Source organism: Myotis lucifugus, unplaced genomic scaffold (assembly GCF_000147115.1).
Source record: "Myotis lucifugus unplaced genomic scaffold, Myoluc2.0 scaffold_986, whole genome shotgun sequence".
Lineage (NCBI taxonomy): Eukaryota > Metazoa > Chordata > Mammalia > Chiroptera > Vespertilionidae > Myotis > Myotis lucifugus.
In genome coordinates, this window is record NW_005872034.1 from 5763 (window position 1) to 23347 (window position 17585).

At 48.4% G+C, this 17585-nt stretch overlaps 1 protein-coding gene across 1 annotated transcript; it reads left to right on the plus strand.

Moving 5' to 3' along the window:
- Positions 1-7333: 7333 nt before the first annotated feature.
- On the plus strand, positions 7334-12335 carry LOC102421254 (HLA class II histocompatibility antigen, DM beta chain). Its single transcript, XM_006107031.3, has 6 exons — positions 7334-7603; positions 8214-8495; positions 9699-9983; positions 11351-11467; positions 11610-11645; positions 11988-12335. Exons 1-6 carry the CDS (start codon positions 7525-7527, stop codon positions 12002-12004), a joined length of 816 nt encoding a protein of 271 aa, XP_006107093.1. The 5' UTR covers positions 7334-7524; the 3' UTR covers positions 12005-12335.
- Positions 12336-17585: the final 5250 nt, after the last annotated feature.

The window sequence follows — 17585 nt, forward strand, 5'->3', positions numbered from 1 at the left end:
CCCCTGTCTTCCTTTTGAGATTCTGCAGTCTGTTTCGTGCTTCTATGTCTCTGGATCTATTTTATTCATCAGTTTATTTTGTTCATTGGATCCCACATATGACTGAGATCATGTAATACTTGTCTTTCTCTGACTGGATTATTTCACTTAGCATAATACTCTCCAGATCCATCCATCCTGTCCTGAAGGAAAAGAAATACTTATTTTTTACTGCTGTATAGTATTCTATGGTATAAACGTACCATCTACTACTGATGGGCACTTGGGCTGTTTCCAGATCTTTGCTATTGTAAATTGTGCTTCTATGAACATAGGGGTGCACACATTCTTTCTGACTGGTGTTTCAGGTTTCTTAAGATATAACCATAGAAGTGGGATCACTGGGCCAAATGGCAGTTCCATATTTAATTTTTTGAGGAAACTCCATACTGTTTCCCATAATGGCTATCCCAATCTGCATTCCCACTAGCAGTGTACTAGGGTTCCCTTTTCTCCACATCCTCGCCAGAATTTGCTATTTGTTGCTTTGTTAATGGTAGCCATTCTGGTCGAAACCGGTTTGGCTCAGTGGATAGAGCGTCGGCCTGCGGACTGAAGGGTCCCAGGTTCGATTCCGGTCAAGGGCATGTACCTGGGTTGCAGGCACATCCCCAGTAGATGTGCAAGAGGCAGCTGATCGATGTTTCTCTCTCATCGATGTTTCTAACTCTCTATCTCTCTCCCTTCCTCTCTGTAAAAAAATCAATAAAATATATTTAAAAAAAAAATGGTAGCCATTCTGACAGGCCAGAGGTGATACCTCATTGTCAATTGAATTTTTATCTCAGTGAGAACATCTTAAAAGGTTTTTTTTTAAAGTTTAATATATGAAATTTTAGGAATATAGAAGTTATAGGGAAATAGTCAAATATTCATACTACCTTTATTCAGTTACCAACTCACAAATTTAGAGTCACATTTTCTAATGTAATATATGAATGTAGGCATATTGCTGTTTCCACTCTCACACTTCATAAAACAATTTTATTCTAATTCTTCTAATGAGTTTATTAATTGAGATCATTTTAGGATGCTGTATCTTCTCCAAAGAGCTGGAAACAAGTGGCCTGAATTTGGAAAGAAAAACCCTAAGGACTTCTGTAGAAGGCAAATCCCTCTTTTCCTGACGAGTGGTTTTGGGTGAAAGCTTGGCCTTGCATTGGCCTGGCTGTGTATGATATTCCCCGGCACTATGACTAGTGTGATTGTTTTCCGCTCGTGTGGAGGTCGTTATTGACCTAGAATTTTTCTACTCAGTGTAAGGATACAACTTCCTTTTCCTCCAAATAGTAAATTGATCTTATTAATACCGATGGCCAAATATTCCATTTATCCCCAGGGATTTTACACCAAGTTCCCTTTATGGATGGATTTGTCTGTGGATTATTCAGTTACTGTGTCAGCATCGGATTGTTTTTATTACTGTAGCTTTTTAATATTCTCTTCTTTATGAAAATTGTCTAAGATGCTCATGGTCTTTGTTTTTCCATGGACATTTTGGAATCAACTTGTCAGTTTCTCCCCAAATTCTGCTGTGATTCCGGTTGGGACATCATTTTAGTTATGTCATTTGGATATGGGGGAAATTGATTTTTTCGTTATGTTAGGATGCCCCATCCAGGAAAATGATACGTCTCTTTACTTCTTCAGGTCTTCATTTATGTAATTTAATAAAGTTTTCCCCCTCATAAAGTTCTTCTACTTTTATGTTAATTTCTACATATATTATGGTTCTTATTAATATTATAAATGTTTGGCAATTTTCCATTATTTTAATCGATTATTGGAAGTATAGGATTTAGGCCCTAGCCGGTTTGGCTCAGTCAATAGAGCATTGGCCTGCGGACCAAAGGGTCCTGGGTTGCATTCCGGTCAAGGGCATGTACCTTGATTTCAGGCTTCTCCCTGGCCCAGGCCCTGGTTGGGGATCGTGCAGGAGGCAACCAATTGGTGTGTTTCTACACACATCGATATTTCTCTCTGTCTTTCCCTCTCTCCTACTCTTCCTAAATATCAACAGAAAAATATCCTTGGGTGAGGATTAACAACAACAACAACAAATAACAAAGTCAACTTAAAAAGAAGTATAGGATTTAGAATAATAAATCCGGAGTTCAAGTTATGCTTCGTTACTTCGTATCTGGGTAAGTCTGGGCTGCACTGACCTCCCTCGCCTCCCTTCTCTCCTAGTTAAGTGGAGGTTACGCTGGACAAGAGCTGTGGTGGCCAATCGGGCAGGATATCCCCTGGTAGTGCAAGCGATTTGGCTGCAGGATGGAAGGATGACCGACTAGTTACAGCAACTGTAACCCAGGGGTCAGGGTCTAGAGCTCGAATGCCGGTGGGGGAGCGGGAGGTGGGGGGGCGGGCGAGGTGGGGGAGCAGCGCAACCCTGCAGGTGCAGGTGTGTGTGGTTTTGAGAAGACATTGAGGGAAGTCACAAGTGTGGTCTCAGGCGATTGCTTTTAGATTACAGAGAATTGGTGGGTGGAGCAGCTCTTGAGTATGAAGTGGAGGCTGAGTCAAAAGCACCTGCGCCGAAGAGGAACCTGAGACCCGCGGGCGCGGCGCTAGGACGGTCCCAGAAGAGATGTCACGACGGCCATCCTCGCAGGAAAGGCGCGCACCACCGCGTGACTGCCTCCGGGTCCAGTGCCTCATTGCCGTTCCTTTCTGTGGGAGCCGCGGGCTCCTGGCAGACCCGGCAGCACGGTGACTGGGCCGGGCTAGCGGAGCTCCCTGCCCCACGGAGGCCCTCCGGGCCGGATGGCGAGGGCGCCCTGCCGCACGGCCACGGTGACTTCCCTTCCCCTTTTCAGTCCACTGGCCTCCTGCTAACTCGCTTTAACATACATGCTTCTCATAGGTGTTTATTCTCCCTCCCCACGGACTCTAAGCCAGTGGTTCTCAACCTCGGCTGCACATTGGAATCACCTGGGAATCTTTTAAAAATCCTGATCCCTGGGCCTCATCCTCTGGAAATTCTGTTTCTTTATTATGGGGTAAGGCCACAACATTAGTAACAAGAAACAATTTCCAGAGGATGAGGCCCAGGAATCAGGATTTTAAGGATTCCCAGGTGATTCTAATGTGCAGCCGAGGCTGAGAACCACTGCTCGAGTGAAGGAGGAATGGTGGGGCAGAGGCCGCGTCGCCCAGCTCTGGGGGGGTCCTGCCGTGCTTTCCGAGCGAACACCTTGGTCGTCCACTTCTGGCACGTGGGCAAGGGGGGCTCCCGCCGGGGCGCTTGCTCGGTGCGGTGACATTGGGGCCCCCACCTCTTCAGTCCTAGCTCTGCACACGGTTATCAAGTCACCAGCAGCCGGGGCACTGAGATACTCCCCGGGGTTGACCGGCGGCGGGGGCAGGGCTTTGTCCGTAAAAACAACGCGGGGTTAAGAGGAAGACACTGCTTCGCTGAGCGTAGGTCTGGGTTTTTCCGTCCTTCTTCATTCTAAAAATCGCCCGCAGTCTTCCCTTTAATGGAGAAGTGAAAGCCACGTCTCCTGCTGCTGCCTCACGGGTCTCACATCTCAGCTGCCAGAGAGACCTGGGCGCGGGCCCCGCGGGTGCGGGTGCGGGTGCGGGTGCGGGTGCGGGTGCGGGCGCGGGCGCTGGACCACACCGAGCAGTCCTGGGTGGGGCCCGGCTCTGTCAACAGGAGCCCCGCGCCTAGTTCCTGCGAGGTTGGGGGCTCCTCCTACCCAGCGGGAGGGAGGGTGCGAGGAGGAAGTGTGTGTGTGCAGAACTCATCCAGGTTGGAACCGTTGAAAGAGAAAGTAGAAGAGACTTTAACGAGTTCTAGGAGCAGAAGGAATTCTGAGAACGGGAAAGACGAGGCTTGGCTGGATCCGGGGCGCTCCCCTTTCTCCTTTCCTCAGCCGAGGCCACCACTAGCCATGCGGGCTGTCTCAGTCCCAGGGGGCAGCGTGTGTGTGTGTGTGTGTGTGTGTGTGTGTGTGTGGTTGGGGGGGGGGCATGGGCCCGCCTCCACACTTGGGTGTGTATCTTTGGACCTCTTTCCAAAACTTTAAAATGAGGACAATTAACAGGGCTTTGAGGTTAAATGAGACAGCAGGTATAGTATAGCATCTGTCACCACATAAAAGCTCAAAAATGTTGGACTCTCCACCCAGTCTCTGCCACTCCAACACACTCGGTAGCTCATTAGATGAGGTAGTATCTAGACCAGTCTTATCGCCCAGGCGCCGGGAAACTCGGGCACACCTTCAGTTAAGCTCAGTTATAGGAAGCAAGTCTTTTCTTTCTGATATTCCTTCACTGGGGTATTACTTTTGGTTCATGCTTTTTCCCCTCCCATTTTTCTTCATAAAGATCAGAAATTTCTTGGGGTGGAGGACAGACAAGTGTGGTGACAGCCCCCCCCCCCATTCTCTTTGTTTAGCTCACTATTAAATCAAATCCAAGAACTTTCAGAGACCACGGTGAGAACAGGCAGCTCTGGAGCCTGTTGGGGAGCTGAGAGAGACCAAGTTAAGGCTGTAAATTTGTGATGGAAAAAGCCATCAATGCTATAATTCATAAAGCGACAGGAGAATGAATTGCCATTTAAAGTCTGCCTTTTCACCCTCGCTGGTTTGGCTCAGTGGATAGAGCATCAGCCTGGGGACTGAAGGGTCCCAGGTTTAATTCTGGTCAGGGGCGCATGCCCAGGTTGCGATCCCCAGTGGGAGGCGTGGGGGGAGGCAGCTGATCAATGATTCTCATCATTGATGTTTCTATCTCTCCCTTTTCCTTCCTCTCTGAAATAAATAAAATATATTTTAAAAATAAATAAAATCTGTCTTTTCCAGGGTAATGGAAAGATATTCTATGTTCATGGATGGGAAGAATCAGCATAGTTAAAATGGATATATATTACCCAAAGCAATATACAGATTTAATGCAATCCCCATCAAAATACCAATGTCCTTCTTTAAACAAACAGAATGAGAAATCACCAGATTTGTGTGGAACCACAAAAGATTCTGAATAACTAAAGCAAACGTGAAAAAAAGAACAAAGCTGGAGGTGTCACACTACATGACTTCAGATTTCACTACAGAGCTACAATAATCACTGTGCTTCACTACAGTGCTACGGCACTGGCAGAAACACACACACACAGACCAATGGAACAGAATTGAGAGCCCAGATATAAAACCACATGTATATGGGCAAGTAATTTTTGACAAAGGAGCAAAAAACACACAATGGAGAAACCCTCTTCAATAGATGGTGCCGTGAAAATTGGGAAGCCACATGCAATGGAATGAATTACAGTTTGTCTTCATGTACAAAATCTAATTCAAAATGGATCAAAGACCTAAATATAAGACCTGAAACAGGAAATTACATAGAAGAAAACATAGGTACTAAATGGATGGACCTTGGCCTTAGAGAACATTTTATGAATTTGACCCAAGAGGCAAGGGAAGTAAAGGCAAAAATAGATGAATGGGACTGAATCAAACTAAAAGCTTCTGCACAGCAAAAGAAACTGACAACAAAACAAAAAGGCAGCCAACTGAAGGGCAGGTGATATTTGCAAACAACAGCTCCGACAAGGGGGTAATATCCAAAGTATATAAATAAGTCATACAATTCACCACCAAACAAACAAACAACCCAATTACAAAGTGGTCAGAGGACCCGAACAGACACTTCTCCCAAAGCATACAAATGGCCAATAGATACATGAAGAGATGCCCAACTTCACTAGCTATTAGGGAGATGCAAATAAAAAGTACAATGAGACCTTACCTCACACCTGTTAGAATGGCTATCATCCACAAGACTAGTAATGATAAGTGTTGGAGAGGTTGCGGAGAAAAAGGAACCCTCATTCACTGTTGTTGGGAATGTAGACTGGTACAGACACTATGGAAAACAGTCTGGCAATTCCTCCAAAAATTAAGAATAGAGTTACCATATGTATGACCCAGCAATCCCTCTTCTGGGTATCTACTTGAAAAACTTGAAAACATTTATTTCCAAGGACATATGCACCCCTATGTTCATTACAGCATTATTCACGGTGGCCAAGATATGGAGACCTAACAAAGTGTCCTTTGATAGAGGATTGGATAAAGAAAAGGTGGTACATCTATACTATGGAATACTAATCAGCCATAAGAAAAGATGAAATAGTGTCATTTGCAATAACATAGATGGACCATGAGAATATTATGGAAAGTGAAATAAGTCAGTCAGTAAAAGCTAAGAACCATATGACTTTACTCATATGTAGGATATAAAACTGAAACTCACAGACAGCAAACAGTATAGTGGTTACTGAGGGGTAGTAAAAGTAATGATGTGATGGAGAATGATTTGATTTTGGGTGGTGTGCACACAGTGCAATGTCTATATAGATCTCGTATCATAGACATGTACACTTGAAACCTATGTGATCCTATTGGCCAATGTCACCCCAATAAATTTAATTTAAAAATAAAAAAATAAATTCCAGGGGAAGAAACGTAGGGGGGATTTATCTAATTTTTCTCATGGCTTCATAATGCAGGGACCTGCCCCAGTTCAGATGGGACCAGCGGGGGAAGCACACAGGGGAGTTTCGAGTTTGGGGCAAACAGGTGAGCTTTGGGCACTGGCCCGTCACCAGCATTTATCAAGGGGTTTAAGTAGAGTTGGACTGCTGGCTGCCCTGAGGTGGCTCACAGCGTAGGAGGATAGGGTTTCCTGCTTCAGGAAGCAGAAAGGAGGACATGAAACTCCACTGGCCGACAAAGGAAGACTGGAGGCCCAGGGGGGTTTTCAGGCCATGTCCCTGGCCTGTGTGCGCGGTGCAGCCGCCTTCCATATTCTGCTGTCTTGCTTTGAGGCTGGAGGGAACCCTGAGCTCTCCCGTGCCTCCTTCCTTCTCCGCATTCCTGCCTCTGTCACCTCCCCCAGAAGGTCCCTTTCGTGTCCTCAGTCTGCTGGGTGGCAGGGCAGAACAAGGGTTAAGGAATATCTTCCCAACTTACCTCCCTTTAAGGAACAAAATATGTTATCTAGTCGGTCTTTGGGGAAGACATTGAGAGGAAACAGCTTAGCCAGCGAGCAGGACTGGTGCAGGTGTCCTGGTCCTGGGAATACTGGGAGTATTCCCTCCACTGACCCAGGGAAATCCACATACAGACTGGTTTTTTCATTCCACAGTAAGAGCTAAGAGACCAGGAGTTGTTTAGGGCCCAGGGCAAGATGAGATTTACCTAGCAACTGATGACGCTACACTGAGGCACTCACCGATTTGTCTCTATGTTTGTCCCTGACAACCTAGCCAATCTGACAACCCTCAGTTTGGGACACGACTTGGGTGAGCTGGTAGGAACAAGTTAGTATCTATCACTTATTTATTGGGGATCAAGGGGCTTGGGCAATACCATATTCTGCTCAGGGTCTGGAGATCAACATCCAGGCTGGGATTTCTGGGGCAGGTGAGGACTCAAGGCCCCTGGAAGAGCTGGTCCGGGGGACCGAATGCCCCGGCTCCCCAGGCAGATCATGAGCGCACTCCTGCGGCTGCTGCTGGGCCTCAGCCTGGGCTGCACCGGAGCAGGTAAGGGCATTCCTTCCTGGGACCCGCCTTCCTCTGCTGCTGTTCGGGGCAGGGGGCTCAGTCTTGTTATTGGATTTGGACGCACTGACTGGTTTGTCTCCCTGCTACATACTCTGATGGCACTTGCACTGTACCTTTGTAGGGGTTTTAATAGTAATGAGGCTGTGGAATCATTTGTGTGATAAGGACCTCGGGCTGGGATGGAGCAAGGGCTGCATCCCCGGCTCCTCCCTCAGTGCCCCGCACACCGCCAGAGCTTCCTGCATGTGTACGGAGTGAATATTTAGTAACAGATCCAGCACGGAGCAAGGCCGACTCTCTCTCACTCAATAATGTGCCTCATTGAAGGTCTTGGCCTGGGCAAATCGTCATTTTTTAAACATGCAGATAATTTTGGGCCACTCCTGTCCCCATACTTGGTCTCACATAAGGAGGAAACAGGTTCTAAAAACACCTCTGCTGCTACCATCTAATCCCTTAATCGGGGCTCCTGGGGACTCCAGTTCATGAGCTTGGTCGGTAGATGCTGCCCAAGGTGGGACACTCTTGTCCGGTCTCTGGGTGTCACTGACCCTGGCTTCTGCCCCGCCCTCTCCTCTGGCTCCTGCAGGCGGCTTTGTGGCCCACGTGGAAAGCACCTGTCTGCTGGATGATGACGGGATTCCACAGGATTTTGCTTACTGTATCTCCTTCAACAAAGATTTGCTGACCTGCTGGGATCCAGAGAAGAGAACAATGGTCCCTCTTGAATTTGGGATGCTGAATGGCTTGGCCAATTACCTCGCAAATTACCTCAACAGCCAGGAAATCCTGCTCCAGCGCTTGTCTGAGGGGCGCCAGGACTGTGCCACACGCACACAGCCCTTTTGGGAATCCCTGACCCAAAGGACACGTAAGGAGAGAGGGGCGCGCGGGGTTGGGGGGTGCTTTTAGAAAGCACAGCTGAGAGAGTGGAGGCCAAGGAGGATCCCTGCAGGCAAGGGGCTTGAGATTTGGGCAGAAAGTGTGTGGACCTGGATGTAAAAAGAGGGAGGTTTGCCCTAAAGCGGACATAGGTGGTCGGCAGGGGTGGAGCAGGAACAAAGGAGGGGAAGTGATGCTTGAGGCCGTTTGGAGCTCTGGAGAGGACAGTCCGCTGCTTTCCTCCTAGGCAGGCACCTCTGGGGCCGGTCCCAGCTCCACCGGGCGTGGCAGAATAGCCAGGATGGCTTCCCCACGCGCACGCCTTTCGGTCCCAAGACCTGAGCTGGGGTGGACCCGGCATGGGAGCTGAGGGAAGCCTCCGACCCTGCATGCTCTCTGCACTGAGAATGACTCAGAGCCGTCAAAGGAGACTTGGTCTCCACAGGGCAAAGTATTGTGCCCTGGGGTGTGGCTTCTGACCCGCCTTCCTCAGAATTGCCTGGGGAAGGTGCTCCTGAAAAGTGCGAGCCCTCGGACCCATGGAGTGAAAATCCCTGGGGATTCAGGCGAGGGAATCTGCATGTTACCACAACTTCTGGGATTTTGTTTGAAAAGCACCAAGATAGTGGCAAGCAGGAGGGTGACCTAGGAGAGTGAGCTAGTAAAAAACGTGTACATTCACAGTCGCATTCATTTAAACTACATTTATCCAAATTTAAGCGTCCTGAGTTGGGCTTGTTTCCTTAAATTATCTGAGGAAAAAGGACTTTATTTAGCAAATTTATTTGTTGAGTGAGGTTTGAGGACAAAAGTCTTTTTCTACCTTTGCATAAACCCTAATTTATAACTCGGGACCACCGTCAGCTTATGTTTCTGAGATAAATACAGGGCCGCCTGGAACAGCTTGCAGTTCAGACCTGGCTATGCTTATTGTGATCAAACATAATTTTGGAGGAGAAAAAACGGGAGGGGCAGTGAAGGAATGGGGGAAAATAAAGAGTGAAGCAGGAGTAAATCCTAATTCCTTATTTCAAAGGGATGTGTGGGGGCCCAGGTGGGCATGCGGAGGGTGATTTGGCAAACTCCATGAAGAATTAAAAAAAAAAACATAAAAAAAAGAATTAAAGTAGGAAGGAAACCAGGTTGGAGAGAAGGCTCTCCCTCCTTTATGACCACTGTTTCCTCTGTGCAGGGCCACCATCTGTGCAAGTAGCCAAAGCCACTCCCGTTAACACGCGGGAGCCCGTGATGCTGGCCTGCTACGTGTGGGGCTTCTACCCGGCCGATGTGACCATCACGTGGAGGAAGAACGGGCAGCTTGTCCCCCCTCACGGCAGTGCCCATAAGGTTATCCAGTCCAATGGAGACTGGACCTACCAGACCCTCTCCCATTTAGCCACAACACCCTCTTTCGGGGACACCTACACCTGTGTGGTGGAGCACTTTGGGACTCTTGAGCCCATCCTTCAGGACTGGAGTAAGTGCATGATGGGGATGGTGGGGATGGGGGGGGGAGTAGGGTTAAAGCAGACAACTATTGCAAGTGGTGGTTGAAAGTGAACACCAATATTTCAGCAGAGGGAGTGAGATGTGGGGAGGTCCACGGTGCATGGGAGAGGGAGATGCCAAGAATAAGAAGTGGGTCTGGAGGAACTATGGAGGGCATATGACTGGAGATGCGGGGGGGCGGGGGCAATGGGATACAGGAACGGAGAGTCAGTTGTTGTTGCTGTCGTTATGGTGGTGTGGTTGATGTCATGTGCTTGTCTGAGGTGGGAGGGGAGCAGGGCTGTCCTGAAAAGAGGATGTAGATTTTAGAACCAAAAATTGTGATGCAATATTCTAGAGTCCTCAGATGTCCACTGTTCTGTTGTTGGGTAGGAATGGGAATTGGAGAAATAAAGAAGGTTGCAGAAGAAAGGGGACTCTCTCCTGGCCCAGGGCAGTGCTAGATTTGGGCTGCTCTATCTGGTGGATGCTTGGGGGCTAACGAACAAGAAGCCAGTCATGATTGCTCAAACCCCAGGATTGGAGGTAGTTGAAGGAACTGAGAAGTTGCACACAGATCTGGGGATCCTTGGGAAAGAGAAGAGGAAGAAATGAAGAAGAGGAAGTGTGTACAAAGGGCCAGGAACAGGATGCCACACTGGCTGCTGGGAGCAGACCTCGCCCTGTGGGAAGTGTGCGTCTTATTGGGCAGCTGCGAAGGGCATGAGGAGCAGAGAGAGGAACCCACAGGCTCACCTGAGCTCTCCTGGGAAAGTCTCCTGCACAGCCTGCCCAAGAAGTTCCCTTTGGTGGTGGAATGTTCATTTAACCTGAGAAAGGAATCCACGTGGGACAGGGTTTAAAGTAGCATCAGCTCTAGGCTGTGAATGGGCTGGAGACAGGTTCTGGAAGAACACACGGGAAATCCGGATGTGGACAGGAGAAGACACGTAACTCGTGGAATACAACCACTGGAAGTTAGGAAAGGTGGAAAGACATGTTAATAGGAAAAACTCAGATAGAGCAAGTAAGGGAGCAGACATTGTCACCATGGGTCATTGGAAAGGGGAATGAGGAACCCTTTATTCTTTGGTGAGGGTGCCTCTGGGGTGAAGGAAGAGAGGCCCCACCATACTTGACAGGAACTAGAAGCCAGGGCGCTAACTTTAGGGGTCCCCTAAGATTACTCTAGGAATATTCACAGAATGGGAGTTTTGAGGAGTGAGGTGGTGTGAGCTAGAACTTTGGGGTTGGGAAAAAAGCCCCTTGGAACCCAATAGGTGGAGGTTGAAATAAATAAAGTTGCTCTGGGGATGAGCAACAGGGATTGGTTCTAGTAGGTTTCTGTTTTTGCAGCCCCTGGACTGTCCCCGGAGCAGACAGTGAAGGTTTCTGTGTCTGTAGTGACTCTGGGCCTGGGCCTCCTCATCTTCTCCCTGGGTTTGCTCAGCTGGCGGAGAGCTGGCTCCTCTGGTGAGTGGCCTTCCTGAACTCCCAATCTCCGCTGACTCCAGTCAATGATTGGTTCTCTCATTGCTACTTCATTTGCTGTGAATAATGCCAGAGACTTTTATCCATAAAGACTTCCCTCTAATCAACTATTTTCCTCTCCTAGGTTATACTGTCCTCGCTGGGTCCACGTATCCACAAGGTAACATCTGTGTTGGTCTGTTTGCCTACGGGCCCTTTGGGAGGGGTGAAGTTTGAGGGGTCAGGGTTGGGTTCAGCTAGTGGTGCTTTTTGGAGGGGTGAGCTTCCACCGGGATTAGGCCAAGAGCACGAGTTAGCCACCACTCTTGGGATTAGGAGCTGCTTCCTGTGTGTGCCTACCTTTCTCTTCTACCCAATGGAGTGTCTACAGGGAGGAGGCTGCGGATGGCTCTGGGATTTTCAGTATCACTGTATTAAGGGCTCTGGCATGATGGTTACAGAGACAAATGTTGGGGTCAGGTTGGTTTGAAGCCTTGTTATCTCCTTTTTATTTCTTCTGCAGGTCGGCACATTTCCTAGAGGCAGGATTCTGCAGCGTCCACTCCACAAAAGAAAGATTCAAACTCTTAGTGGTGTCTGTGCTCCTCCAACATCCTCAGACCCTCTGATTTCTCTGGGATTCTCCATCCATTTCTTTGAGTTTCCCAGTCTCCTCCGTATGTAAACCTTTGCAACTTGGAGGAGCTCATTTCTGGGAATATTCTGTAACCAAGTTACTGTCCAAGGCTATGTTTCTGGGGTGAATGTAATCCGGGGAAGGAGGCCAAAGTTGCTCCTTGGGCCCCACTGTGACACACGGGCAGTGAGTCGCTGGTGACATCGCCGAGGAATAAACTCTGATGGAAGCACAGCTTTTCCCTGCCTTTTCCTGCGGCGCTGGGGAGGGGCCATGGGCAGAGTTGGGGGCTGGGGTTGATGCTCTCCTACTTGAGTGGAGGAGTTCTCCTCCCATTTCTCCATCTAGAAAGATGGAATTTGAGACAGTTTTAAAATTTGTAATTTATAAGAAGAAATTGAACTGTGGAGGGATGGACTCACAGAGTAGAGGAAGGGGTTAACATCTTGCTTACTTCATAAGGGATCCTATGAAGCTTATACTTGTAAATGGCTAAGACGTTGCGTGGCACAAAGCGAGCCCACAGTAGTGGCGTTAGCTATGAGCAGTTACTCAGCTTTCTGGGCCAGGCATCGTGTCAAGTGCTTCACATGCATCATTTCATTCCATCCTCATCACAACCCTGACAGACCTCAGGCAGCGTCCAGGGGCGGAGCTTAACCTCAGACCTGAGTTCTGGGAGTTACTTCTTCCGTGCCCTGTGCCCTACGTGGGGCAGGGAACAGAGCTCAGTGCCCATCATGACCTTGCCCTGGGCTGAGAGCTTTGTTTGTATCTCACCATAACTCATAACCCCATAAGGAGCAGACTGTCTCCCTCCACGTCACACACGAAGAAAGGGAGGTTCAGAGAGGTTCAATACCTGTCTAAGGTCACAGACATGTTAAAAAAAACAAAAACTTAAATTGATTTGAGAGGGAGGGAGGGAGAGAGGCATCGACTTGTTGCTCCACCCATCCTTGCGCTCATTGGCTGCTTCCTGTGTGTGCCCTGACCAGGGATGGAACCCACAACCCTGGCACATCCAGACAGAGTTCTAACCGATTGAGATACCGGCCAGGACAAAGAACAAATTCTTTACAGGATGTGCGTCTACCTGAGCCGAAGTAACTAGACTGCTTTATTGAGGCCCCTGGCGCGGGTGTGCACACAGCTCTTCAGAGCCAGCCTCCCGTTCCCTCCTACCCCAACCCAAGGGGCACCCCTGTGGGGGCTGGGTTTCAAACTGCAGAAGCTGGGTGCTGTTTGCGCCCAGCAAAGGGCCAGGCCTGCTGCGCACAGAAAGCTGGCTGTGCAGCCCCGTCTGCTAGTAGAGCTGGATGCTGGACTTCAGGCAAAGAAGAGAAGCCAGAAGCAAGAACAAGTGCTGGAGGAGCTTAGCCCAGCAGCGGAGTGGGGCAGGAGGCTGTGGGACCCTCCTGTGTGCCGCTGTCCAAGGTTGGGGGTGGGTGGACAGTGTCTCTGGGGACGGGCCTGCCTGAGTGTGGGCGGAGCCCCATTCAACAGACTTGATGTCTGAAGTTGGTGCTCAGTGTTTGTCCAGTCAGTGAACCAATGGCCTCCACACGTGGTTTCCCCGAGGACCCTGTGAGCAGGCCTCTCTGGAAGGAGTTTAGAGGAGCTCATGGGGAGGGGAGAGCTCATGAATTCAAAATGGTTATTCCCTGAGTAAGACCATGAAGGCTGGAAGAGAAGGGTGCAGTGTGCTAATCGCTAAATGTAGGCTCAGAAACTAATCTTCAGACCCTTGATCAGTTTTATGTTTTGTTTAAAGTTTTTATTTTTATTTTTTTAATTTAATTTAATTTTTATTGATTTTTTACAGAGAGGAAGGGAGGGGGATAGAGAGTTAGAAACATTGATGAGAGAGAAACATCCATCAGCCGCCTCCTGCACATCTCCTACTGGGGATGTGCCCGCAACCCAGGTACACGCCCCTGGGACTCTTCAGTCCACAGGCCGACGCTCTATCCACTGAGCCAAACCGGCCTCGGCTCCTTTAAAGTTTTTAGATAGTGTTTACTTAATTAGTGTGGGCATCATGTACTAACCCTCCACCACACTGCCCGCGTTTCCTTTAATAACTTGCTGTTCGAAGGCTTGTCAGGTTTCATTTTCATTTTTCCACCCATTGTTCTTGTTTCTGCTTGCTTGACAGGAAATTCCCTTTGAAATTCTAGTCTAGCCCGGGGTGGGCTTTGCGTCTTGGCCATGCCTGGCCGGTTTGGAGAAGCTGTGCATGGGGCGGGCCTGGGTCTGGTCACAGCGGAGGGAAGCACGGACAGGCCCCAGGGCAGGGGGTCAGCTGGTTGGACAGCTTCCAGTCCCCTCGGGAGACTTCCGTGCCCTGACCATGAGGTTTTTGTTTTATCCAGATGCGGAGCAGGGAAAAGTGCCCTGTAGGTCTCCCGGGGTCCAGCACAGCAGGTCACAACAGGGAGAAAAGGGAGGATGCACAAGTCATTACACAGGGGAGTGCCTGGTGCCTGGAAGGGAGGCGGATGAGGGTTAACGGGCCAGCTCCAGGGCTGAAAGGACAGCAGAGTGTGGAACAGAGTGAAATTCCCAAAAGGTATGTGTGTGTGAGAGAGAAAGTGTTGGGTTTTGGGTTATCTAATCCAAGTGGTACAACAAACGATTCTTTCTTCAATGTCTTATGTGTTTTTTTAAATCCTCACCTGAAGATATTTTCCATTAATTTTTAGAGAGAGTGGAAGAGAGAGGGAAAAAGAGATAGAAATATCAACAGAGAAACACATCAATTAGTTGCCTCAAGCCTGCAACCAAGGTATGTGCCCTTGACCATAATCAAACCTGGGACCCTTCAGTCCTCAGGCTGATGCTCTATCACTGAGTCAAACCGGCTAAGGTGTCTTGTTTGTTTTAAAAGCTGAACTTGGAGCTGGAATTGATTTTGAAGGTCATGTAGCCCTATTCTCCACCATCAAAGAGCTGGCTCTGTGTCCAGGAGGGCACCCACGCCGCAGGGAGAACTTCAACCCTCCGGGCAGTACCACTACTTTAGGGAATGTGTTGGCTTCAAGTTTGAATGTTTTCTTTTGACCATTAAGGACAATGGGAATAAAGTCCAAATATCCAGCTGTGTGTGTGTGTGTGTGTGTGTGTGTGTGTGCACGTGTGTCCTCAGCATTCTATCCTGTGTTCCGGGTCTGCTCTGTTTCCTGACTCATGCACACATTCGTGTGAAAGGAACAGACAAGATTGGTATTTAATCTCAATGTTTATTTAGGAAAATTATATTTCGATCATCTTCTCAAGTAATTCTGTTTGCAAAGTAAAATTAGGGAAATGAGATGACAGATGAGGGTGGAGTCTAACCCCACCCCCACTTTGGTTTCGCATGGCGTGCCTGCCATTCCCAAGAGCCCTCACAGGGCCTTGAAGTAGGGCCCTGGCGACTCCTCCGTGCGCTTCCTGCCACCCTTGGCCAGACAGTCCCCAGGGCTGCAGAGAGTGGAGAGGCCTCACACCCACAGAGATCGCGCCCAGACAGGGGCTCACTCCCTGCCCCCCATTTCATTGCATAGGAGGGTTCCAAGAGCCTCTGGCCAGACTGCTCTGGGGCAGCAAATGAGCAACAAATGGCTTCACTGTGTCAGGGCCACAACAGAAAAGAGGGCTCACTCCACGGAGGCCAGTCCAAGGAGAGTCTATTTACAAGGCAGTGTTTACGAAGAAGGGGCTGCAGGGACCTGGCCCGCAGCTGGGCTCCCCAAGGCCTGAAGAGACCGGGCTGGGGGTTATCACTCAGGAGGACAGCGAGCTCCAGCGAGTCTCCACCTTGCCAGCCACAGTTCCCCCAGGTAAGGGACACAGCCAGCCCAAGGTGACCTTCAGGGAGGGAGCCAAGGGCACAAAACCCCTGACCTGGCCCGCCTTCCTGGCTTTCGGTGCGAGGCTGAAATCAAGGAGCTCGGCACCTGTGCTGCCCTACAGGCCGGCAGCGGGCCAGTCACCAGGGTGGAGTGTGGGTCGGGAAGGACAGCTGGAGGTCTGTGGGCACATGTGCAATATGAAGGAAAGGCTGGTGAGTCTTTCTTCCTGGCTTGCAGATGGCTGCCTTCTGGTCCTCACTTGGAGATCACGGATTGGAGAGAGGGAATAGTTTGAGCTCTCTTTCTCTCTCTCTTTTTTAACCTCACCCAAGGATATTTTTCCATTGATTTTTTAGAGAGAGTGGAAGGGAGAGAAAAGAAGGAGGGAGGGAGAGAGAGAGAGAGAGAGAGAGAGAGAGAGAGAGAGAGAGAACAGAGAAACATTGATGTGAGAAAGACACATCAACTGTTTGCTTCCCATTCGCACCCCAACCGGGGCCAGGGATCCAGCCTGCAACCGAAGTACATGCCCTTGTCCAGGAAATGAACCCAAGATGCCTTGGTATGAGAGCCAATGCTCTAACCACTGAACCAAACCAGACAGGGCTCTTTCTCTTTTTATAAGGACACGAATCCTATAACCTTAATTACTTCCATTAAGGCCCTATCTCCAAATTCATCCATCAGGTGTTAGAGCTTCAATATATGAATTTGGGGTGGAAGGAAAAATTCAGCTATATTAATATGGGAGGGCTTTTTTTTGGTTATTTTATTTTTTCTGTTTTTCACTTCTGTTTATTTTATTCTTCTTTTCTGTGGCTTACTTGAGCATGTTTTTTTGATAATTGTTTTTTTTTTTAATCTACTAGAGGCCTGATGCACGAAATTTAAACAAGGGGCCCTCACAGCCCCGGCTGCCTCCTGGCCCCAGCTGCCTCACAGCCTGGTGGCCCTGTGGCCCCGCCCTTTGTCCACTGGTCATTCCGGAAGGTCATTCTGCCATCCAGTCTAATTAGCATATTAGCTCTTTATTATAAAGGATAGTGTTTTTGAGTATATCTGTTTGTATAGCAACTTCAGAGTGTTATTTTAGGTGTAACATTATACATACATAATTATCCCCATCTACTGTGTTGTCATTTGCCAGTTTGAAAGAAGTATGGAGACTTTACTTCCCTTTATCTCCCCTTTTCTTCCTTCATTTATCATATAATTAGTGGCCCAGTGCACGAATTCATGCACATTAAAAGGAAATTAATTAGAAGAAATATTTTAATATTGCTATTCACCCTTTCTCTATAATAGAAGTGTCAACCAAATTCATGCTCAACAATGACAGATAGAAACACATGCGTGCAATTGGCACCAGCAAGAGCTTTATATGTATTGCACATGCATGAGTCAACTTAGCCTTTTATAGATATAGAATAAACTTGTTTAATTAGACCTACTTTCTGATTTAGCTAAACTTTTTCCAGCCCAGTGAAGCACCCCAACTTCTCTTTCAGGTAATTGTTAGCAACACAGCAGTAAATATCAACATGAAACAGATTATTATTGTAGATCATGCAGGGAGAATAAAGGGTAAAATATTTAACTGCAGCAGTGTTTGACTATATTCTGTGCAGTGAGAAAACCTGAAGTCATT